This window comes from Balaenoptera ricei, chromosome X (assembly GCF_028023285.1).
Source record: "Balaenoptera ricei isolate mBalRic1 chromosome X, mBalRic1.hap2, whole genome shotgun sequence".
Lineage (NCBI taxonomy): Eukaryota > Metazoa > Chordata > Mammalia > Artiodactyla > Balaenopteridae > Balaenoptera > Balaenoptera ricei.
Genome location: NC_082660.1, coordinates 123,740,125 through 123,764,683, shown reverse-complemented (window position 1 = coordinate 123,764,683; position 24,559 = coordinate 123,740,125). Strand labels below are relative to the sequence as shown.

At 39.9% G+C, this 24,559-nt stretch overlaps 1 protein-coding gene across 1 annotated transcript; it reads left to right on the top strand.

Moving 5' to 3' along the window:
• Positions 1-865: 865 nt before the first annotated feature.
• On the top strand, positions 866-4,139 carry CXHXorf66 (chromosome X CXorf66 homolog). Its single transcript, XM_059910478.1, is given in 4 exon segments — positions 866-992; positions 2,032-2,188; positions 3,213-3,475; positions 3,478-4,139. Coding segments are annotated over 4 exon segments (1,170 nt in total). The 5' UTR covers positions 866-904.
• Positions 4,140-24,559: the final 20,420 nt, after the last annotated feature.

Below are 24,559 nucleotides of genomic sequence, written 5' to 3'. Positions count from 1 at the left end.
CTTCTGATCTGTCCTCGACTCTTCCCTTTCCTTCACTCTAACAATCAATCAAGAACCAAATCATGTCTATTCAACTCTTTTATTATTTCTAAAAATTCACCCATTTATCTCATCCTCAATACCTCAATTTCGGTAACCATCTTTTCTCTTCTCCGTAAGTGGTCTCCCCACAAACAGACGGAGCTCCCCTCTAATCCATTCTCTCCAATCATTGTTAAAATGATCTTTCTCTCCCCAAACACTGTGCTTAGTCTTAATACAGCCCACTTCACACTATCTTGTAATTACTTGAATTCTCTACTTGAATATAAATTCCAGGAGTGCAAGGATTTTTATCTTGCTTATTTTAGGATCTGCAGCATTAAGCATGGTGTCTGGCATATAGGAATACTCTATGTTTGTTGAATAAATGAATGATTGGACTGAGCTTCAGCCTGATGGTTAATAGCAGCTCAATAAAAAGGTTGAGGGACTACTCAAAATCTTAATTTTACTAAGAAAAAAAATCCTAAAAACTTATACCCCAAGACGATTTAACCTCTATAACACAGAAGACTACTACAAGGCTGCAAGGTGCCTCCTTAACATTTAATAAGGAAAAATAGGTCTTCAATATCTAGAGCTATCCCAGTTTCTCTGCCTTCTCTAAATACTTCCCTCTGTGCTTAATAATGTCCCAGTCTTCTTGATTCAAATTTGATAGAATATTTGATGTAAAGGAGAAATAAATGATTAAAAGTCATTTGATAATATTTGTACATAGAAGCTCATGCCTCCCCATGGTGAGATTATGCTGTCAGCATATGACACAGAATGATAATGTCATAAACCCCTAGAACAAGCTGAACCATATCAAATCCAGTAGTTTCCTTGGTAGAAGAAACATTTAAACAAGGCCCTGGACATGAATCTTTTTATTTATGTCCTACTTTTACTCATTTGGACAAATACTTGTTTAAATACAAACCAAAGTGATGAACCGTCTACTACAGGTTATGTGCTTAACCTTAAAACTTAGAAATTATGATCTATTATATTATGCATTCAAGCACTTAATTAGGCAAGCTAGCTGTGTTTAAGAAATCTGCTGTTTGGGCTTCCCTGGTGGCGCAGTGGTTGAGAATCTGCCTGCTAATGCAGGGGACACGGGTTCGAGCCCTGGTCTGGGAAGATCCCACATGCCGCGGAGCAACTAAGCCCGTGCGCCACAATTACTGAGCCTGCGCGTCTGGAGCCTGTGCTCCGCAACAAGAGAGGCCACGATGGTGAGAGGCCCGCGCACCGCGATGAAGAGTGGCCCCCGCTCGCCGCAACTAGAGAAAGCCCTCGCACAGAAACGAAGACCCAACACAGCCAAAAATAAATAAATAAATAAATAAAAATTAAAAAAAAAAATGTATAAAAAAAAAAAAAAAAGAAATCTGCTGTTTCTTGGATGTTACTATTAGTAGGTCTTCAAGAATTTCTAGGACAACACCTAAGAGCTTTTCTTCTGTGTAAAAATTCCAAGCAACATAGAAGCATAAAGAGTACAGACATGTTGCCCCCTTTCACTCCCCTTCCCCACCCAATCCACCACCCCCCACCGCACCCACCACCAGCCAAACGAGAAAATGCTATTTGAATGAATGTGGCATGGTACCTAAGACACAGTAGGTTTCAAGAAGGGCTTTTTCTTGTCCTATCCCCTTTCCCACCGTACACATTCACATACACATTAACACTCAACTGCATTCACACATGCAAGACATACACACACACTCAGAAACCTAGGCAATGGGTCAAGCAAGCCATGATGCAGGGGTAACCCAGGTAATTATACTCATTAGCCGGAGATAACTCCCAGATTTGGCTTCTAGACTGTGGTTGGGGACCTGATAGAGGGAAGAAAATAACAGTGGGGCACTTATCATGCTTAAAAAAATAATTGATGAAGAGATTTGACTTTGACCTACAGTGACAAACCACCATCAAAATGGAAGGAAACTTGGTTACCTGACACATTTTCTGGTGATACAATCTCTTTGACAGGAGCCAAGCACCGTGAATCAATGGAGACCAAAATGGACAATTTTTGGAGACATCTACTCATTATCATAATTGGTGTTATGATCATAGCTTTTGTTTATACCTGTTTTTGCTTTCTCCATTATTACTGTATGAGCGATGATGCCCCCGAAGCAGGAAAGTAAGTTTTACACCTTTGAATTAAGAATGCAAGGTGTGTGTGTGCGTGTGTATACATGTAGGAGTTTTCGTTGTTGTTATGGTTAGTTAATGTTAACTTTAGACTTCAAAAGAGCTACCAACATCTTGTGGGTGGATACCTTCGCTTAAATGATATCAGCTCAAATTATTTCAAGTACATTATCAACTTTAGCCAAAGCTGTCCCTTATTCAGGGTTCAGCTGAGGCCCAGGCTGCTAATTTCATTATAAATTGAGTCTAGGAAAAGAGGGAATGACTATCTGAATAAGACAGAATGAAAAAGGAGAGAGAGAAGGCATTGGGTCTCTGCATTCCAAAGACAATAAAATATTTTGGATAATCTACCGTTTTAAGACATAATAGCATGAAAAATTATTAACTGTGTTCAGTGATCTCAGTCCCTGGCTTTCATATAGGAGGATCAGGCTGGCCCTGATATACTAGTTCCCTAAAAATTTCCCAATCCAAGGACTGATGACTGAAATATACCAGTGCTCCGTTCCTTTGGTTTTAGAGGAATATTGTGAATATAAATATGCATGGAGAGAAAATTTGATGGTGTAAATATGATAGGAAAACAATGAATTTGGTCTAAAGAGTGTTGTTTTTTATACGTGACAAGTTGTGACATTTGTGCCTCAGTTGCATATCAACTTGTGACTTTTTTATAAAAAGTTTAATTTCTGGAATAAATAAAATTCTCTCTCTCCCTCTCAACAGTAGATTTGAAACAATTTTGTGTCATTCCATACGTAAACTATATGGTTATGAACTGTGGTTGAAACAGTAAAATTAAGAAAAAGGAAAAGCATTCAACATTTGTTCATATCTGTAACATGAGTCATGGCTTTCACCACACTCCTATTCTTACTGTGTTCAATTTTCCTGCTAGAGCCAAAAAAAGACCAGAAGTCTAAAATGATACAATAGCCTGTGTTTTCTGGTGATAGCAATGGTACTCTTTTGATTTAAATTGTCATACTCCAAATTTTCTATATTTTCAGGGTCAAGAAAGAAGGTGTAATGGCCAAGTCATCCAGGTCATCCAAAATATCATTCAGTGACTCCAAGACAGTTAGTCTGTGCAGTCCAGAAACACAATCCACGCTATCCGGTATAGACAAGCTATCTGGGCTCTCAAGTCCAGAAAAGGCATCCATACCATCCAGCACAGAAAAGTTAATCAGGCCTTTGAGTCAAGAAAAGTCACGTAAGCCATCAAGTCCCAAAAAAGTATTCAGATCATCCCACCAGGAAAAGTCACATAGAAACGCAGTCTAGAAAAGGCACGTAAGCAAGCTCATGCCCATAAGCTAGTCAATCAAGTCAGTTCATCCTATCCCAGTAAGGCCAACAGGCCACCTTGGCTAGCCAGTCTACAATACCTGGTCAGGCCAACCAAAACTCCTTGCCCACCCTATCCACAAAGTCAAAGCTTGCCCAAGCCATCCAGGTTACAGAAACTGACCAAACGCCACACACATCCTATTCTAAAGAGGTCAGTTAGTGCAGGTAGGACAGACATATTATCTAGGCCTCAACCAGTCAAGTCTTGTCTATGCTACAAGGAAAAATGCCTTGTTTGCAGAGCTGCTTCTGAGTTTTTCGCCAATAATATTTCAGAGGCGAAGAAGAAGAATACTCAAAACCCACCTTTTCCACGCGAACTGAAGCCTTTTTCCAAGTCCTTTCATAAGATAGATTCCAGACACAATGCACTCTGTGGCAATGCGAGTGACAGTGATATGATGACATACTACGGTGATGGTGACAGTGGCAAGGAGATAACCATTATCTGCAACATAAAACGCAAGGAAGTCATCTATAAAACCACCCATGAAATAATGAAGGGCTCAATAAAAATTAAAACCACGCATGAAGAAGCAAACTTATACCAACTGTTTTATGCTCACCATCCTTTAAGACCCTGATAGAGGGAAAATCCACTTGGGATCACTACTGAGGTTAGACCTATCCATCTTGGAGACAATTTACTTGAAAAATAGTAATTAAATGCATGACATAACAAATGATCTTATTGTAATTATTATTGCATTTTAGAGGCATAAAGCTCTTTTGAGGTATCTTATTTAGATCTGGTCACTTGGATGGGAACCATAAACACACACACATAAATATAGAAAGGAATTGCAAGATGGGTACCCTGGACTCCTCTTTCCCTTGGATTAGCCCTCAGTTGAAGTCTCAACCCAATTAACCTTATTTTTTTCATGTTTACATACAGTCCTCACAGTTTAAGTCTGTCTTTCTGTAGTGCCCAGTGTTTGGTGGAAATGGCTCTGTGTACTTGCTTCTGGCTGCGTTGGGCAAACTCCTGACAGCCATTTCTAATACCACTGCCTCCTGTGACTGCTACCAAAGTAAGGGTCCAGCCTCCAGCACCCACACCTGGAGTGCCATGACGTTAGTCTAAGTGTTCTAGTCTTCATAACTCTCAACAAGGCTTTCCATTCTTTTTGTTATCCTTCAAAATGATAAAGAAAAGAGTTTGCCCTGTTGTGCATTCTCAAAATGTCCCAGTTGGAGGTCTGATATCTACCCATTTTCTTCACATGGTACCTTCCCACTCTGAATCGGCATGGGTGGGAGGCCAGGGAAGAACCTTGGAGTTATATTCTCTAACTTCCCCACTGATGAGAGGTTATCCTTTCCTTCTTCCAAGGGCATGGTTGAGAAAAGCAGACAAAGTCCTGGAGTCCCAGCCTATATTCTAGTACAGTGAGGTTACTCCCCTGTAACATATAGCAGGATAAGTTAAATGTCATAGCTAGCATATATTGAATGTGTACTATTTGCCAGCCATTGTACTGGTCTCTTTATGTCTTGTGAGTCTGAAGGCCACCCTCCCCTCAATTTTGCTGATTTACTAAAAGAACTCACAAGACTCAAAAGCAGGTTATACCCATGGCTAAGGTTTATTAGAGCAAAAATATACAGACCAAGAGCAACAGGAAAAAGACCTCTATCAGGAGGAACCCAGAGAGGTTGGACACACGCTTTTGAATACTTACCCATCTGGGGCCACCTAGGACATGCTATCTCTCTAGCAACAAACTAGAGGGACATGTGCAAAATGTCTCTGCCCAGGGAAGCCTCCGCATCTGAGGCTTTTATTGAGAGCTGGTCCCATAGGTATATCATGCTACATGACCAGCCATGGCAAGTGAAACTCAGGATCCCAACAATGAAACCAGATGCACATTGCCAATGTTGATGTTTGTGCAAAGCAATCAGGTGTACAAAACATGATCATCAACCATTAACATAAGAACATTCCCACAGGGTTGGCCAATGGTCAAATCATGGTTCCCGGTCCCCTTGACATACAAGGACCAAACAACCCGACCTGCTGTGTTAACACTTTCCTCATATTTCACATATTTTATTTAATCCCCAACAGCCCCCTATTATATGGGGAATTATATGAGTTAACCGAGACTCTGTAACGTTTAGTAAGATCACATCTATTAACTGGTTGAATCAAGACATGAATCTATGATTGGCTTATGTTCAAATTTTCATTATGCTGTACTGCCTTCTCACTACCAGTTTCTAGGGTGCCTGTTTATTCACAGATCACCCAATCCACTGGTGTGACCAAAATCCTCACTTGACCTTTAATCAATCTGGGCCATTTTCCTAACCTACCAGGGGCATATAAAGATGTCTTGGGCTTCCCTGGTGGCGCAGTGGTTGAGAGTCTGCCTGCCAATGCAGGGGACACGGGTTCGAGCCCTGGTCTGGGAGGATCCCGCATGCCGCGGAGCAACTGGGCCCGTGAGCCACGATTGCTGAGCCTGCGCGTCTGGAGCCTGTGCTCCACAACGGGAAGGGCCGTGATAGTGAAAGGCCCGCGCACCGCGATGAAGAGTGGCCCCCGCTTGCCACAACTAGAGAAAGCCCTCGCAGAGAAACGAAGACCCAACACAGCAAAAATAAATAAATAAATAAATTTTAAAATTGCTTAATAAAAAAAAAAAAAAAAAAAGATGTCTTATGTTCATTCAGATCTGACTTCCCCATAGCCTCTGCCTCTACTGGTGGTCCCCTGGTGGGATCTCTACCCATAAGGTCATCATAAAATTCACAGATGGCACAAAGTAGCTGCTTGGGTATAAAGGTTTTAAGAGATGGTATATGCATTTAAAAAGCATTGTGAGAGCTACAGACTTGATTTCCTACTGGTATTACCCTTTTTGAAAGGATAAACTGTAAAGGGTTAGAATTGCTCTGGGTTAGGCTGGTCTTTTTAAATTCACAAATAGAAGCAAAAGTTCTGATCAGATTTTTACAGTTTGGTATGAAAAATAGTTCAAACAAAAAAGTAGAACAAGAAGTATAATGAACGCCCATATAAGCATTGCTCAGATTCAACAGTTACACTACATGGCTAATTTTGTTTCACTCCTATCCATTTCCCTCCCATTTATATCTCTAAAAGATAATAAATTTTAAAAATACATAAACACAATACTATTATCTCATGTAAAAATTAATAATAATTCCTTAATATAAATTATCCAGTCAGTATTCAAATTTCCCCATTTGTCTCATTTTTTTTATGGTTGCTTTGTTCAGATGATGTTGATCAGTGTTTGACAGCATCTAAGCATTTTAAAATCAAAATTACAATTTCATTGGCTAATCTGGCTTCATACTGTAAAATGATTTTGGAGTTAATCTGAGCTATCAGTAGCCTGGAAAATAGCAAAAGTTGAAATCGTACGGTTTTCAGCTTAAATTCAACCCATGTCTTGGGAGGCAAAGCCAAATAATCTAAGCTCTCTTCTCTTTCCCATTTTTAAGCTAGAGACTTGTAATACTTTAAAGGCTGTGAATATTAATATCTAATAAGAATGACTAACTGCCAGTGACAACCAATGATAATGACATCTTAAGAACAAGTTATCAGCATGAGTATGTATGTTCCTTTTTAAACCACACTTAATTATAGAGTAGGAGTCTACAGAATATTTGAAGCTCATTCAGTGTGCAACATTCTAGGTGCATTAGTGGGGCCTTCACACATAAAACCAGTATAAAATACGTAATAAAAATATGTACCATGAGTCAGAGAAGAATGTTAGCAAAAAAAAAAAAAAAATTTAACCAGTGAAAGTTTGTGCAAGCTAATAATTAAAATAATTAAGTCCTATCACTCCAAAGGATAGTCTTTGGCACTTCTTGGAAATGTCCTGATTTAAGTAAGAGGGCTCCAAATTTCTATTTCCTAGCCTTCTTGCAGCATTGTATTATCTCTCATGGTACCTTTCTCTTTCCTTCTGTCTTGCTCTCTGTTTACTTCCCAGTTCAGCAAGAGTCAGGGCCATATCTCAGTCAGTCCGTGGCTTCCTTACATTTCCCTTCTCCAGGGGTCGCTGTGAAGCCAGTTTCAAGCGTGGCCCTTCCCTCTCAGACTATCTCCACTCTCTTTCCCTTTAATCCACATTCCTGACACTCACCTCCAAAACTCATCCCTTCTTCCTGGCTATGGAACTGAAATTAATTATATTTTGCTCCTTATTCAGTACAGCTCTTTCTAAAAACCCATCACTTTAAAAAAAAAAGTGCTAAAAGGTCAGATTTCAAACATTTCTCACATATAATACTTTCTACATTAAATTACATAAGCATGGAAATTAACTCAACATTGTAAATCAACTATACTTCAATAAAACTTTAAAAATAAAAAATTTTACAAATGAAAAAAAAATTATAAAAAGAAATTATATAAGCATGGAGCTGAAAGGATGCTTAGAGATCCTCTCTTCTAGTTCCTGTGGGGAGGGGCAGCTGTGAAGAGCTGAAGGAATGCTCATTCAGCAAGACCACTTTTTACCAGGGTTGAGGAGGCTAGCTGACTGTGGCATGTGCCGGGATCACAGATTTTTAAGTGGCCACAGAGAAGTGATATACCAGATGTGGGATGTTTATGGTGGTGTCAAGCAAGGACTTACTAAAAGTCTTCCGCTTTATCGGTTCTCAAAATCCTACTGACCCTGCCACTGTGCAATCCCTAAGAATTAGAAGCAGCAAAGGAAGGGAACCAGAAGTAGGAAAAAAGCTTTGTGGGAGCTTCAGTCAAATATCTCCTTAACGGTAACCTATATACAACCCACAATTATTCCTCTGCTGTTGCAACCTTAGAAAACAAGGGCTAATCATGATTAATTAGTTTTGCAATTATTTATATAATGCATAGAAAGGGCCTCTTTGAAATAAGCAAGGGCTAATTATAGCTTACATCTAAGAACTTTCAGGTAGTGCTACTTGAGAATAATTCTATTTAGAATTATTCCCTAATGTGCCTGAATCAAAATAACACATTGAAAAGACTGCTGAAGGAGATGAAGAAATAAATTGCTGTAAATCTGTCATATATAAGTATTTTACTTTAAAAAATAAAATATAGGAACTATATAGTCATTTTTCTCTGAATAGTAGAAATTTGCTGGTAATAAAAAATTCATATATATCCTCTTTCATCAAACTCTTCCCTTAGTCACAAATTTTCCTAGCAAAGTGGACTATTTTTTAATGTCATATTAAAATTACCAAAAGGCTGGGAATGTAAGTTGGTGCAGCCACTGTGGAAAACAATATGGAGAGTCCTCAGAAAACTAAAAATAGAATTACCGTATGATCCAGCAATTCCACTCCTGGGCATATATCCAGACAAAACTATAATTCAAAAAGATACATGCACCCCTATGTTCGTAGCAGCACTATTCACAATAGCCAAGACATGGAAACAACCTAAATGTCCATCGACAGATGAATGGATAAAGAAGATGTGGTACATATATACAATGGAATATTACTCAGCCGTAAAAAAGAATGAAATAATGTCATTTGCAGCAACATGGATGGGCCTAGAGACTGTCATACTGAGCGAAGTAAGTCAGACAGAGAAAGACAAATACCATATGATATCACTTGTATGTGGAATCTAAAATATGACACAAATGAACTTATCTACAAAACAGAAACAAACTCACAGTCATAGAGAACAGACTTGTGGTTTCCAAGGGGGAGGGAGGTGGGTGAGGGATGGAGTGGGAGTTTGGGGTTAGCAGATGGAAGCTATTATATATAGAATGGCTAAACAACAAGGTCCTACTGCATAGCACAGGGAACTATATTCAGTACCTGTGATAAACCATAATGGAAAAGAATATACATATATATATATATATATTTATATATATATATATATGTATAACTGAATCACTTTGCTGTACAGCAGTAATTAACACAACATTGTAAATCAACTATAATTCTATTTAAAAAAAATTTTTTTAATTTTAACAAACATATGGTTACCAAATGTGAAAGGAAGAGGGGGGATAAATTAGGAATTTGTGATTAACAGATACAAACTACTACATATACATAAAATAGATAAGCAACAAGGATTTACTGTATAGCACATGGAATTATACCCAATATCTTGTAATAACCTATAATGGAAAAGAATTTGAAAAAATATATAAACGACTGAATTTGCTGTACACCTGAAACTAACACAATATTGTAAATTTTCAATTTTTAAAAAATAGAACGTTACTGAGCTACTTACTTTTAATTTCTACATGTTTATATAAATAAAGGTATTCACAGCAAAATGAAATAAAATTCTAAGGTACTGCAGGACTAATGGCAGATATTCTAAGTTACTAACAATAAAGGCAGTCAACTCGATATTTGTTCAAAAAAGGAATATATCACTGTTGTGTAAACAAGTCTCTTTTATAAACCTTAGTTTCACTGAAAGAACAGTGATGACAAAGTGAAATTGTCAAAAATAAAGCTTTCTATGTTGATCTCTTGAGGTTACTTACAGGAAAAAATAAGAACATATCACAAAGTCACTTAAAAAATTAAAGCAGTGTGGGGTAAGGTATTTCAGGATCCGTATGCCAATTGCTAGACTCATGGATTGTCAGGAAACCAGTCTGGACTACCATACGCTAATTCAAGCCACTTTTTTTTCATTACTATTAAATGCACTAAACCATGTAAGTCTAAAATAGAGATTTATGGTGCTCTAGAGCTTTAAACCACTTTTATGTTGTAGCCAGTCTCCCAAAGAACACCTCCCCTATTCATTAACTAGGTACTGGATGCTGGACTGGAGGGAAAACATATTTTTTTGTGACCATAACATCCCATGGGTCCTATATATATATATATATATGCCAGATTTTGTGGTTCATTTTCTTTCTCTAAAGCTCACATTCTGTTGTACACTTCTGTTGTACCACAGGTAATATGGATCAAGTTTTATTCAGGCATACAAGGCATTATGTGTTGAATTGTGCCCCTCCCCCAAATTCCTATGTTGAAGTCCTAACCCCCAGTACTTCAGAAAGTGACTATTTGGAAACAGGGTCACTGCAGATGTAATTAGTAAAGATGAGGACATATCATACTAGGGTGGGCTCCTAATTCAATATTACTGGTGTTGTTATAAAAAGGGGAAAGTTGGACCCAGACAAGCAAACAGAAAGAATGCCACATGAAGATGAGAGTTATGCTGCCACAAGCCAAGGAACTACCAGAACCGAGGAGATAGGCCTGGAAAAGATCCTTCCCTGGTGCCTTCAGAGGAGGGCATGGCCCTACTGACAACTCCATCTCAGATGTCTAGCCTCTAGAACTGTGAGATAATAAATCTCTGTTGTTTCAGCCACCCACTTTTTGGTACTTGGTTATGGCAGCCGTAGGAAACTAATACACTTGGTGAAGTTTGCTATTGCCTTAAAAATGGCTAAGACCAAATAATGGAAAAATAAGAGAGGAGTACTAGGGAGGAAGTGTCCTTTCACACCCCATCCCTTGCACCGCCTCCTCCCCACAGGAAAAGGAGTGACTAATCTGATTGTACAGAGTTAAACTGCATTAGGTCACACATCACTAGTAGGTAAGGTCACTATCTTGAAAGGTGATTCGTGTTTGCTATGCTCTCTGTATAACCTGTGACTTGATATGTGACGCAGCTCTGGGGTCCTCATCCATTTTGCTGGTTGGGTAAGTGGACTGGAGTCTGATTTAAAACTCTAGTCATCTCTCTCTCTCTTTCCCTCTCTTCTGTCTTCTCTCTCTCTCTCTCTTCCTTCTCTCTCTGCACATGAATGTGCAGGTTGGTGTCAAGATGACAATTCCACTGGAAAGTCAGAGGCTCCCTTCTTAAGTCACAAGTTTAAGCTGCATCCACAATCTACCTCTTAACAGCACTCTGTGTTGGGTTATTCGGTCTTGGCCAGCCATTAATGAATAAATCAGTCATTTGTAATCAGTACTTTGTTTCTGATTTGGTTAGTGAAGAGGAATGAGTTGTCCCCAAAGCCCTAAACAAATCCTACCCAAGAAAGTAGAGATGACAGTCAAAAGAAAGAGGAGACACCAATTCAACTTCTTTTGAAGAGACCCTTCCAGGAAAGTCATTTTTTGAAATTGTGGCATTTGTCATATACTCATGGTGCTCCAAACATTCTCCTGAGTGATGTACATAGAATTAACATGAGTCAGACTCTGCCCCTAAACAGCTTCTATTCTGTGGAAGAGAAAATCCACCCACTCCCCAAAAAAATCTGTCCTAAAATCAGTCTGGAAGGAAAAACCAAGTCTTCAAAAATAGAGCCAATAAGAGTAAAACATGAAATATTCTAAACATGGACTACTGCTATGGCCACACTGAATCTCTGCTAGTTAGAGATATTTTAGTTTAGGATTTTTACCCACCCTCTAAGGGTAACAGCTACTGACTTACTAGAAAACATTTCACTGTACCAGCTCAAGGGATGAGTGTAAGAGAGGACTTGCAGCTAGGGTTGCTAGATTTAGCATATAAAACACAGGATATCCATTTACGTTTGAATTTCTCATAAACAATGAATAATTTGGGGGGCATGCTTATGTCAAAGAATATTCATAGTTTACCTGAAATTCAAATTTAATGGGGCCTCCTGTATTTTATCTGGCAACTGCACTCAGGGAGGACAAAAAGAATATATGTGAACAGATTAGATAGTCAATTTGCCCACCGAGACCCAACTTCTTCAGGTTTCATCTGGCATGTTCATAGCTCTGGGAGGGACAGCCCTTCACACAATCAGAGTCCACTGTCTTAACCCTGATTGAACCGAAAGTAGACAACTGACATCCTAGAAGCACATAAATTAGTTGGCTGTCGGATTTGGTCTCTTGAGAATTTTCAATAAGAGACACAGAGACTCTGGTGAGAGGACTATGTGGATGCTTGAATTAAATAGCAGGTAGAGTCAGGCTGGGAAGGCAGTTAGGTAGAAAGTAGAGATGATAGTCAAAAGAAAGAGGGGACTCCCTGGCGGTCCAGTGGTTACAACTCCACACTTCCACTGCAGGGGGCACGGGTTTGATCCCTGGTCGGGAAACTAAGATCCCGCATGCCAAAAACAAACAAAACAAAAAAAGAAAGAGGAGATAGAAGCATAGAAGAGAGACACTACGAGGTGAGAGAAAGAGCAAGCAACCTCAGTTTCTGCTAGCCATTTCCAGTTTCAGTCATTCTGTGGCCTGGCTGTACTTCATAGACCAGATACCTGTAATACTGTCTGTCATATTCTTATAATAAATTTCCCCTTCTTACACTAGCTTGAATGAGTTTCTACTCGCTGACATCACTGATCCTTGAGTAAGGAACGGTATGACCTCTCAAGGATAGAACAAGAATGACAAATGGCTTTCATCTCGGGTGACTAGTCTGATCTATTTACATAGCTGTGCACAGGGCTGGACTGCAAAAGGTTATGGGATTACTCCAAACTCACTGACAAAGATGCCAAGATAGACTAGCACTGTCTGCTGTGAAGTGGGAGCAGGAAGTGGCAACAGACGTGTCATATATTTGCCATCCCAGCAGTCGAGGAAGAAATTGAAATAAGTGTAGGTCTTCTTCTAAAAGATGCCAAAGATCATTGTGGAACTACATTATGGAAATATGAGGTACACAAAATATACAAAATTTCATTACCTATCATCACAGCAGTTTGCTGAACTTCTGCCTTTTCCTATCTCTTCTTCATACTTATGTGATCCTTAATTTCTTTCTATGGAAGGTCACCAATAGAAATAAACATGAATCAACTATTTTCCTGGAAGGCTGTGTTTGGACTATGTTGGTATTTAAACAGTTCATGGAAAAATATGTCAAGGCTATCAATAAATTCTCTGTACACTTGAGATCATGAATATTGTTTATGATCTGGGCCAAGAACAAAAGCCGATTAGGAAAATTAGCATATATTGCCGAGGCAGCTGTGATTTAAACCACAGAAGACACTGACTTTTCCCACTAAATAATATTAACAACTTATATTAATATGGCACTTTACAGACTGTCAAAAAGTGAAGTAGTCTCACATCCCTTTATTAAATACAAAATAGCCGATCCCAGGAACTCTGCACGTATTACAAATATGTACACCATCCAGGAAGCACCAACCCTAAAGTGGAGTGAATCAGGGCAACTATCAACAGTCCTGTGCTTTAGGGAACACCAAATTTCTGGTAGACCGATAAATAACTGAGGGAGGCAACCCAAAGGAGATAAGGAAGGTAATGACCTTGTAAGTACTTGAAAAAACTGTTCCCTGACAAACTGTACACAATTGGTCCATAAACTCCACTCTACCCTTTTGTGACTTTTCTATTCCTTTAACCTAATTTCATTTGGACAACAGTGTCGGGATGGGGAGGGGAGTGGGTCTGCTGGAGACCCATAGTGATTAGACCTGGCTAAAACTTCCTGTGGAAGCCTGAGGGTCATTGGAAACTTGCCTGCCCTGTGGTAACATACAACAGTCTTTAATGATGGGAGATTGCCCCCAGTCACGGAATGACACAGAAATAGCCTGATTATTAGAGCTGAGCAGGAGTTGAGACATTACCAGTCACAGTCTTAGTACTGGTCTTCAGGAGAGGAGCTAATTAACTTCTTGTGAAGAATGACAAGACCATTGTTTCTTTGAAGTCCATATTATACCTGGTTGCCTGGGTGATTCTGGACAATCTATATGCACAGATACACACAGAGAAGGAAGCAGCTTTACTCTGAGTGCTAATGAAATGTAGCGTAAGTACTTAATTTATGTGATGGGTTTAGTCTTTTTGTCACCGTTGGGTGTTCTCTGTTACCCAGGATTGATTAGGAAGGTTCCCATAAAGCACAGGTAAGGTAGTATGTCGTAGGGAGGGTGGAGTAAGGAGGAGGTGTTGAATATTGAAAGGCAGGCCAATTGGAGCAGAAAGGAAACTTGACCTTCCCCACAACTGTAAAGCAGAAGGTATGAGGCAGAGAAGTTGGCAGTCGCAAGGTGTGATTTGAAAGGCAGGAGGCAAGTGAACCCTCCCTACACACCCACATCGTTTACACTTAAATCCCACCACCATAGACTCATTACTTTGGCTCAGCGTTCCTCATTCCCTGCGGTTCTTTTTAAACATTTAAACATTTTTTAAAGTCCTCAAATTCTTAAATTGAAGAGGCTAATCAGATCTCATTCCTCTCTCACAAGGGAGGACTGCAGAAGAGCATTGGGCTGTTGACACAGAGGCTAGGAAAAGGCAGTGCTAAAAGGAGGCAGGGGAGTTTGAGAAGGTCTAGTAAACACCTGTTGGGATGTCTGCCTTGCTCACCTCAATTGATTTCCTGTTTTGTTGGGAGCTCCCTTTTGAGCAGAGTCTCCTGGTTTGCTGATGGTTTCTGGTGGAGACTGAATGCCTAGCCAAGCGAGGATAAAGACACAGGCTGCCCATCACAAACAGTGTTATCTCATCTGCCTGGCCATAAAGTCTGGGGTGCCCAGAAGTATTCCATCATCTTGTGGAAGGTGTCTATGTCGGATGAGTCTGAGCAGGCTCTGAAGGCATAAGTTAGTTTCCTAAGCAGGTGGCCCAGACTCCCTTGGCACCTCCTCCCGCCATATTGCTGCCCCTCCTCAATCCATACCTGTGGCCTCATGGTAAGTTACCTATGAACAAATGATTTAAGGTCAAAAAGAAATACATGAGCCTGGTTTACACAAAACTTTGCATAGACAAGCTGGCACCACCTGAAAGTGGATGACTGCATCACTACAACCCCACCATGGGGTACCCTGAAGAGACACTAGGGAAGGCAAATCTTCCCAGTGGACAGAACTTTGAGCAACACATCTGGTTGTCTATTGTGCCCAGGAGAGATGGCCTGAGGTACGGATCTACTCTGACTCGCAGGCAGTGACCAATGGGTTGGCCAGGGACTTAGAACAAGTTCCTAACAGCAATCTAAATATTGCCACTTGGAAACCTGAAATTTTATCTGCTTAAAAATAGCATATAAAACTAAGAAGTAATTTAATAAACCATCCAACCCCCTCATTTTCCCACAGGGAAAATAAGGTCCAGAGAATGTACGTGATTGGTCCAAAGGGAACCCTAAATAACAGTGAGAATTGACATCTCCTGGATCTCAGTTTAGGTCTCTCTCCATAACAGCACATCCATAATCACTCATTCCTTTGTCAACATTCCTTTAGCTTCAACAATGTGTTACGCTCTTCCCTGGAAAATAGGCATAAAGATCAATAAGGCATGGTCCCTGCCCACAAGAAGCTCTTGTGTTTGTTCTGTGTTTTGTGCATATTGGTGCATTATACTTATATCCTGTGACAAGAAATAAGTGAAACCAAAATGGCAAATACTTTTTCAAGTAGGGCAGACTGAATACTTGCCGAAGAGTGCCAAATGGAATTACAAATGCTAGAAAGTGAGCCAATAAGAACTATATGACTTAAAACAGACACCAACAGAGAGATTAATTAATTCAAGGTTGGATTTGATTGTTAAGGGGAGTTTGCATCACTATCACTGCTGGGAAGAGAGCCATTTTTAATGGGTTTTGATGGCATCCTGCCTGAGTCTTAGTACCTAAATGTTGGCCTGGGTGAGATAAAAGTTGAATTAGTTGATCAGGAAGACTGAAGGATGATACAATCTGCTATTATTTTAAACAGTAGAAAGTGATTGAAATAGGGTGGTTGAGTACCCAAAGGGTTTGTTAATTTTCAGATCTGAGCTTCAAATTCTATTCTTTGATTCCTTAGGAAGCTCCATTCCCTTCCCAATTGACCTTTCTCACAAAAACTAAAAAAGATAGAGACGGTTCACTCCTGTGCAGCCTCTTCATCTAAGACTGTTCGACTCACTCTCTCCCCTCTCAGCCTTCTTCCCTGTCTTAGAAGAGGAAGGGTCCCTCCTCCCCTCTCGACCTGAGCCGCCTGTTCTCCAGTCCATCCCCTCTTACCTCATTTCACACCCAGCTTCCTCAATCATCATTTCTTTCTGAAATCTTCAGCTTCTCCTTTCTACAGAATCTTTCCCTCCCTGCTTGTAAACATGTATAGGTCTCCTTTAGTTTGAAGAAAAAAAAAAAAAAGATGCTTAATCCTGACGGCCCTCCTAGCAATTGTACAATCTTTTTTCCTTCTTCCACCATCAAGCTTTGCAAATGAATGGGTTACATCTGTAAACTCCTGCAATCTGGCTTCCAGCCCAACCACCATTGAAACTGCATTCTTAAAGCTCATGCAGGATTTCTGAAGCATTCAATGAAATAGCTCTCCTCAATTCTGACTTTCCTTGACCAGGGTAAACTTTTTTTTTTTTTGTGCATTGGGTCTTCGTTGATACACGCAGGCTTTCTCTAGTTGTGCTGAGCAGGGGCTATACTCTTCCTTGCAGTGCGCAGGCTTCTCATTGCGGTGGCTTCTCTTGTGGAGCACGGGCTCTAGGCGCGCGGGCTTCAGTAGCAGTGGTGCGTGGGCTCAGCAGTTGTGGCTCGCGGGCTCGAGAGAGCAGGCTCAGTAGTTGTGGCACGTGGGCTTAGTTGCTCCGCGGCATGTGGAATCTTCCCGGACCAAGGCTCGAACCCGTGTTCCCTGCATTGGCAGGCGGATTCTTAACCACTGCGCCACCAGGGCAGCCCCAGGGGTAAACTTTTGAGGTTTAGAGCATCTTATATCAAGGTCTTAAACCACATTTTCCATGCATACCGTACCTTTTTATTAGAGCATTCTATTGTTACTTCAACAGTTAAAACTGAACTCCCAATTTTCTCCATTCATGTTCCCTCTGAATGATTTTCCTATGTACGACTGATGGTGGGCCCTATGAGAGCAGGGATCACATCTCTCACGCACATTACTACAGCTCCAGCACACTGCTTGGATGTAATCAACATTCAATAAACACTTGTTGAAATGAATAAATGAGTAAACCTTTTCTTCCACGCTCTGAGCCTTAATTCCTTAGAGTCATTTTGGATTCACCTCTCTCCTTTGTTCCATAAATTAAATCAGTGATGATATCTTGCCAATTATGACTTCAAAATGTGGTGGTTAAGGGTATGGATTTGGAGTCAGGTGGACCTGTTTGACTCTTTGCTCTGCTATTGTCAAGCTGTGACATTGGGCAAGTTCCCTAACCTCTCAGTTTCTCCATCTGTAAAATGAGGATAGTAATGGTATCTTATGCAGTTAATGAGAATAAATGAGGTAGTGTGTATAAAGTGCTTAGCACAGTGTCTGGCACATTGCAAGTGTTCAATAAATGATAGCTATAAAATTATCTTTCACTGCTCCCCAGTGTGAACTCAGGCTCCCCTAGGGAGGTCTATTTACTACTTCATATCTTTGCTGTTTCTCTTGGCTGGAATGCTCTCCTTCCTTTCTGCGCATTCAAAATGCTATTTATTCTTTTTGTTAATTTTTTTTAAGCAATACATATTCATGGTTTAAAAGTTAAATAGATTAATAAGACTTTTTAAAGCAAAAGAGCAGACCTCTACTCCATCTCTCCCAACTTCTGATCTGTACTAGTAAAGCAACCACTTTCAATAATCTTAGCTGTTTCCTCTAATATTTACTTCCGTATTTCTAAATAATGTACTTATACTGATGTTCTTCATCTTTCCATTTTTAGATAGTACTTATTGCCTTCTTATCATGGAAGATAAAGGTTTAGACCTCTTACAACACCATCCTTTCCAACTTGCTTTCCCTTCATCCTACAAAAGAGTTTTTTAATTTGGTAAAACAGTAAGGCAGTGTTCATTATTATGGCTATGTAAACGTCTTTCACTTTGGAGCCAAACAGTATTTTATCATGACTCATTTACCTTCTTGAGCAACTTGCACTTTTTCCTGGAGTTAAAAACTGCCTTGGTTTTTGTTAGTTTGTTTGCTTTGTTTTATATGTATCGATTACTAATTCTTCACTAATTTTCTCATACCTGTAAAACCTTTCTGAATACCACTCTTCATAACATCAAACACTTCAGGTAATCTATTAGCTACTTTAAAAAATTCTTTTCTCTAGATACATCCTTCCTGTATCCCTCCATCTTCTTACTCTCCTCTGGCCTGGCTGATCTTTAGGTGTGCCACATAGCTGTCTACCACAAACTTTCTTTCATTATCATCTGGGGAATTCCCTTCACTTCTCTTTTATGTTTATCCCCTGTTTCTGGATGTCTTCCTCTTTCTTGGTTTACTCTTTCAGATGACGGAATGAATATTCCAGTGGCTTCCTAGAAGGGAGGTTCAAATTTTAGATCATTTACTACTCCTCCACGTGGACCCATTGCTCCTGTAGGCAGGTCCACTTACCATTTACTGGAATATTTTTGCCTCCACATCTTTGCCATTCTCCTGCTTAGAATGCTCTCCTACTTCCTGTCTGTGTCTCCAAATGCTATTTGTACTTTCAAACTGATTCTTATTTTTACAAAAATAATGCACGTACATAGTTTAAAAGTTAATTATAAGGAAAAAGACAAGGTTGCCCACTCTCACCACTATTATTCAACATAGTTTTGGAAGTTTTAGCCACAGTAATCAGAGAAGAAAAAGAAATAAAAGGAATCCAAATTGGAAAAGAAAAAGTAAAGCTGTCACTGTTTGCAGGTGACATGATACTACAAACAGAGAATCCTAAAGATGCTACCAGAAAACTACTAGAGCTAATCAACGAATTTGGTAAAGTAGCAGGATACAAAATTAATGCACAGAAATCTCTTGCATTCCTATACACTAATGATGAAAAATCTGAAAGAGAAATTAAGGAAACACTCCCATTTACCATTGCAAGAAAAAGAATAAAATACCTAGGAATAAACCTACCTAAGGAGACAAAAGACCTGTACGCAGAAACTATAAGACACTGACGAAAGAAATTAAAGATGATACAAACAGATGGAGACATATACCATGTTCTTGGATTGGATGCATCAACATTGTGAAAATGACTATACTACCCAAAGCAATCTACAGATTCAATGCAATCCCTATCAAACTACCACAGGCATTTTTCACAGACCTACAACAAAAAATTTCACAATTTGTATGGAAACACAAAAGACCCCGAATAGCCAAAGCAATCTTGAGAAAGAAAAACAGAGCTGGAGGAATCAGGCTCCCGGACTTCAGACTGTACTACAAAGCTACAGTAATCAAGACAGTTTGGTACTGGCACAAAAACAGAAATATAGATCAATGGAACAGGATAGAAAGCCCAGAGATAAACCCACGCACATATGGTCACCTTATCTTTGATAAAGGAGGCAAGAATATACAGTGGAGAAAAGACAGCCTCTTCAATAAGTGGTGCTGGGAAAACTGGACAGCTACATGTAAAAGAATGAAATTAGAACACTCCCTAACACCATACACAAAAATAAACTCAAAATGGATTAAAGACCTAAATGTAAGGCCAGACACTATCAAACTCTTAGAGGAAAACATAGGCAGAACACTCTATGACATAAATCACAGCAAGATCCTTTTTGACCCAACTCCTAGAGAAATGGAAATAAAAACAAAAATAAACAAATGGGACCTAATGAAACTTCAAAGCTTTTGCACAGCAAAGGAAACCATAAACAAGCCGAAAGGACAAGATGAAAAAAAATGGGAGAAAATATTTGCAAATGAAGCAACTGACAAAGGATTAATCTCCAAAATTTACAAGCAGCTCATGCAGCTCAATATCAAAAAAACAAACAACCCAATCCACAAATGGGCAGAGGACCTAAATAGACATTTCTCCAAAGAAGATATACAGATTGCCAACAAACACATGAAAGAATGCTCAACATCACTAATCATTAGAGAAATGCAAATCAAAACTACAATGAGGTATCACCTCACACCAGTCAGAATGGCCATCATCAAAAAATCTATAAGCAATAAATGCTGGAGTGGGTGTGGAGAAAAGGGAACCCTCTTGCACTGTTGGTGGGAATGTAAATTGATACAGCCACTATGGAGAACAGTATGGAGGTTCCTTAAAAAACCAAAAACAGAGCTACCATATGACCCAGCAATCCCACTCCTGGGCATATACCCTGAGAAAACCATAATTCAAAGAGTCATGCACCACAATGTTCATTGCAGCTCTATTTACAATAGCCAGGACATGTAAGCAACCTAAGTGTCCAACGACAGATGAATGGATAAGGAAGATGCGGTGTAGTGAGGTGGATGGACCTAGAGTCTATCATACAGAGTGAAGTAAGTCAGAAAGAAAAAAACAAATACTGTATGCTAACACATATATATGGAATCTAAAAAAAAAAAAAAAAAAAAGGTTCTGAAGAACCTAGGGGCAGGTCAGGAATAAAGACGAAGAGGTAGAGAATGGACCTGAGGACACGGGGAGGGGGAAGGGTAAGCTGGGATGAAGTGAGAGAGTGGCATGGACTTATATATACTACCAAATGTAAAATAGATAGCTAGTGGGAAGCAGCCGCATAGCACAGGGAGATCAGCTCGGTGCTTTGTGACCACCTAGAGGGGTGGGATAGGGAGGGTGGGAGGGAGATGCAAGAGGGAGGAGATATGGAGATATATGTATATGTACAGCTGATTCACTTTGTTATACAGCAGAAACTAACACGCCATTGTAAAGCAATTATACTCCAATAAAGATGTTAAAAAAAAAAAAGCAGTTGGGATGAAAAAGGAAAAAAAAAGTTAATTATAAGACTTGTAAAGAGGGGCTTCCCTGGTGGCGCAGTGGTTAAGAATCTGCCTGCCAATGCAAGGGACACGGGTTCGAGCCCTGGCCCAGGAAGATCCCACATGCTGCGGAGCAACTAAGCCCGTGCGCCACAACTACTGAGCCTGAGCTCTAGAGCCTGCAAGCCACAACTACTGAGCTCACGTGCCACAACTACTGAAGCCTGCGTGCCTAGAGCCCATGCTCCGCAACAAGAGAAGCCACGACAATGAGAAGCCCACGCACTGCAACGAAGAGTCGCTCCCGTTCGCCGCAACTAGAGAAAGCCCGTGCACAGCAACGAAGACCCAACACAGCCAAAAATAAATAAATAAATTTATTTATTAAAAAAAAAAAAAGACTTGCAAAGAGAAAAAATAGAAGTCCATTATCCCATTCTTCTCCATTCTCAATTCGTACTCCTAGAGGCAAGCACTATTCATTATTTTAGCTGTTTCTTCTGGTATTTACCACATTATTTCTAAATAAAATAACTACAGTGACATATTTTGACTTAATGACTTCCTATTTGGGAAGATAAAGATTTAGTCTTCTTATGCCACATCCTCTCCAACCTGTTCTCTATATTCCTGATATAGTTTAGGAGGATGTAGAATTCTGAATCAGAAATCATCTTCTCTGAATCTTGGAGGCCAAAATATATCCCAGTGAATTCACTGTAGTTCGTAGTGATTGCCTTTTCCCTTCCCCTGAAATAAAATACCCCATCCTTTTAACAATCAGTTCTAGAACCGTGCGTGCCTTTGATATGATTACTAGAATACACCTACTTCCCCTTTTTGAAAAGCAAAATGATATTAGATCATCCACAATCCCCTTGGACGTCTGTTCTCCATGATTACTAACCTCATTTGTCAGTACAGTACCCTCGGTGTAATTAATATGGGCTATTTGGAGCACTATAACAGGGAGCTCTGATCTCATCTGACAAAGTGACATTTAAGCTGAGATCTGAAAGATGAATAGCAAAGGCTGTGAAAGCATTCCCGCAGAGATGGCTGCAAGTGCAAAATCTGTCAGGGCAAAAAGAACTTTGGGAACTCAAGGGATAAAAGGTGGCCAGTGGAGTGTAGCTTGGTGAGTAAGGGGGAGAGAAGGCTCACCGGAGGCTAGAGAGGAAGGTAGCAGTCAGAGAATTCAGAGCCTTGTAGCTGAGGTTAAGGCAAGATTTGGGACTTATCCTAAAAGCAATGAGAAGCTACTGAAAAGTCATAAGCAGGGGAGTGATTTGATCTGATTTGTCTTCCAAAGACTTCTGTGGTTGCAGGGTGGGGAATGAATCGGAGAGGGCCAATAGTTAGGAAGATATGGGTAAAACTGGTTTTAAATCAACGTTAAGGCCAGCTTTGTAAGGGAGAAAGAAATTTCAAATGGGCAAAAGGTAGTCTTATGAGGTATTTGGGGGGGTTTTGTTTTATTTATTTATTTATTTATGGCTGCGTTGGGTCTTCCATTGCGGCGAGCAGGGGCTACTCTTTGTTGGCGGTGCGCGGGCTTCTCATTGTGATGGCTTCTCTTGTTGCAGAGCACAGACTCTAGGCATGGGCTTCAGTAGTTGTGGCACGTGGGCTCAGTAGTTGTGGCTCACGGGCTCTAGAGCACAGGCTCAGTAGTTGTGGCGCACGGGCTTAGTTGCTCCGCGGCATGTGGGATCATCCCAGACCAGGGCTTGAACCCGTGTCCCCTGTATTGGCAGGTGGATTCTTAACCACTGTGCCACCAGGGAAGTCCTTATGAGGTATTTTGAAAGGTCAGCGGAGACCTTTGAATTTCTTCAACTTGCTGATGGCCGTGATAGAGATGCTGATATAACAGCTTCAATTTTTTTTCTTTCTTTCTTTTCTTAGTATTAGACGGAGGAAGTGACTCTTCCTTCTCATCATTCCCCTCCTGCTAGATCCCTGAATTGCTGATCAACCAATTGATCCCAGAAGCAATTTGCTCCCCTCCTTCCCAAGCATGGACTGATGAATCCGGTGCCCTAGTGGGTGTTCTGCCCGTTTCCCATGGTGAGATTTCTGAGGGATTGAGGTAGGAAGGTAGGAAAGAACAAGGGGGTGATAGAGAAGAAGGGCTTCCGAGGGGCTTGCACATTAATAGGGCAGCAGGACTGAAATGGTCAAGGAACACTTTCCCTTCCCTTTCTGAGACAGTACAAGTTATATCTAGTCAAGATGGTAATAAGGACAGAAGACTGCTTCCTCTAAACTCCTGCCTGCAGGAACCTGGGGCTTCTACTGCAGTCAGCTGATGCACCACAAGAGTTGGTGTTATATACCAAGGGGTCTGACAGTTTAGACAGGAGGAAGTCAGTTTTTGCAGTTCTGTTTATGGAACCTGCCAAATGAAAATGCTGGGTGATGGTCCACTTTTCATAGCCATTGACAACAGCTTTCTACAACACCTGGGTTTTCTTTGGAAGCTGTGAAGAGGCACTGAAAAGAACAAAAATAATTTCTTCTTGTCTAAAAAAAAACACCTCACAAAGGAAAGTAATTCTAAAGGATGTGTGTGAGAGTAACTCTAATTCAGGTTGAATTTGGATATGGAAAGAAATTACCTTGCACAAATTTCATGTTTTGCTGAGCATATTTGATTTATGTGGAATTGCATTTTTATAGTCAAGCAAATTAATCTGGACCCAAGAGTATAGGTGTTGCGATGAAATAAATTAGGACAGAGAGATGGTGAAATTACAGTAACAAATGAAAATATGACCAACAATGCTGCTGTATCTTGGGAGATCCTAAAAGCCTTGCTTTTAAGCTGGGCAACATGGCAATGGCATGTGAGAAAATACACAGTGGTGTGTGAGAGAATACTGAAAAACAATTTCCAGTTCTCTAAATTTTTTTAAGTTGATCTGTTTGAATCTATAAGCTAAGTACATTTTTTCCATTTATTTAACAAAGTTGAATATGGAAAGATATTATTGTTTATTAGTAAGCACTTGCATCCCCAAATGTCTAAATTCATTTTCTATTACCAATTTTATTGATAAGGATGTATTTTATTGATAAGGATTCTAGACTTATGCCTAGAACAAATGGCAATATGCTCTTCCACCCCCAAATTCCAGTCAGTGTCTAGAATAGTGCCTGCCACATAGTAGGTGTTCAACAATTAGTGAATTAAATTACGTTAGTCGTTCTGCTCAATAAAAGTAAAGCCAGAAAATACACTTTTTCTATTTGAAAATAAATCTTTTAAAGAGTAGAGAGCAAAACCTTAG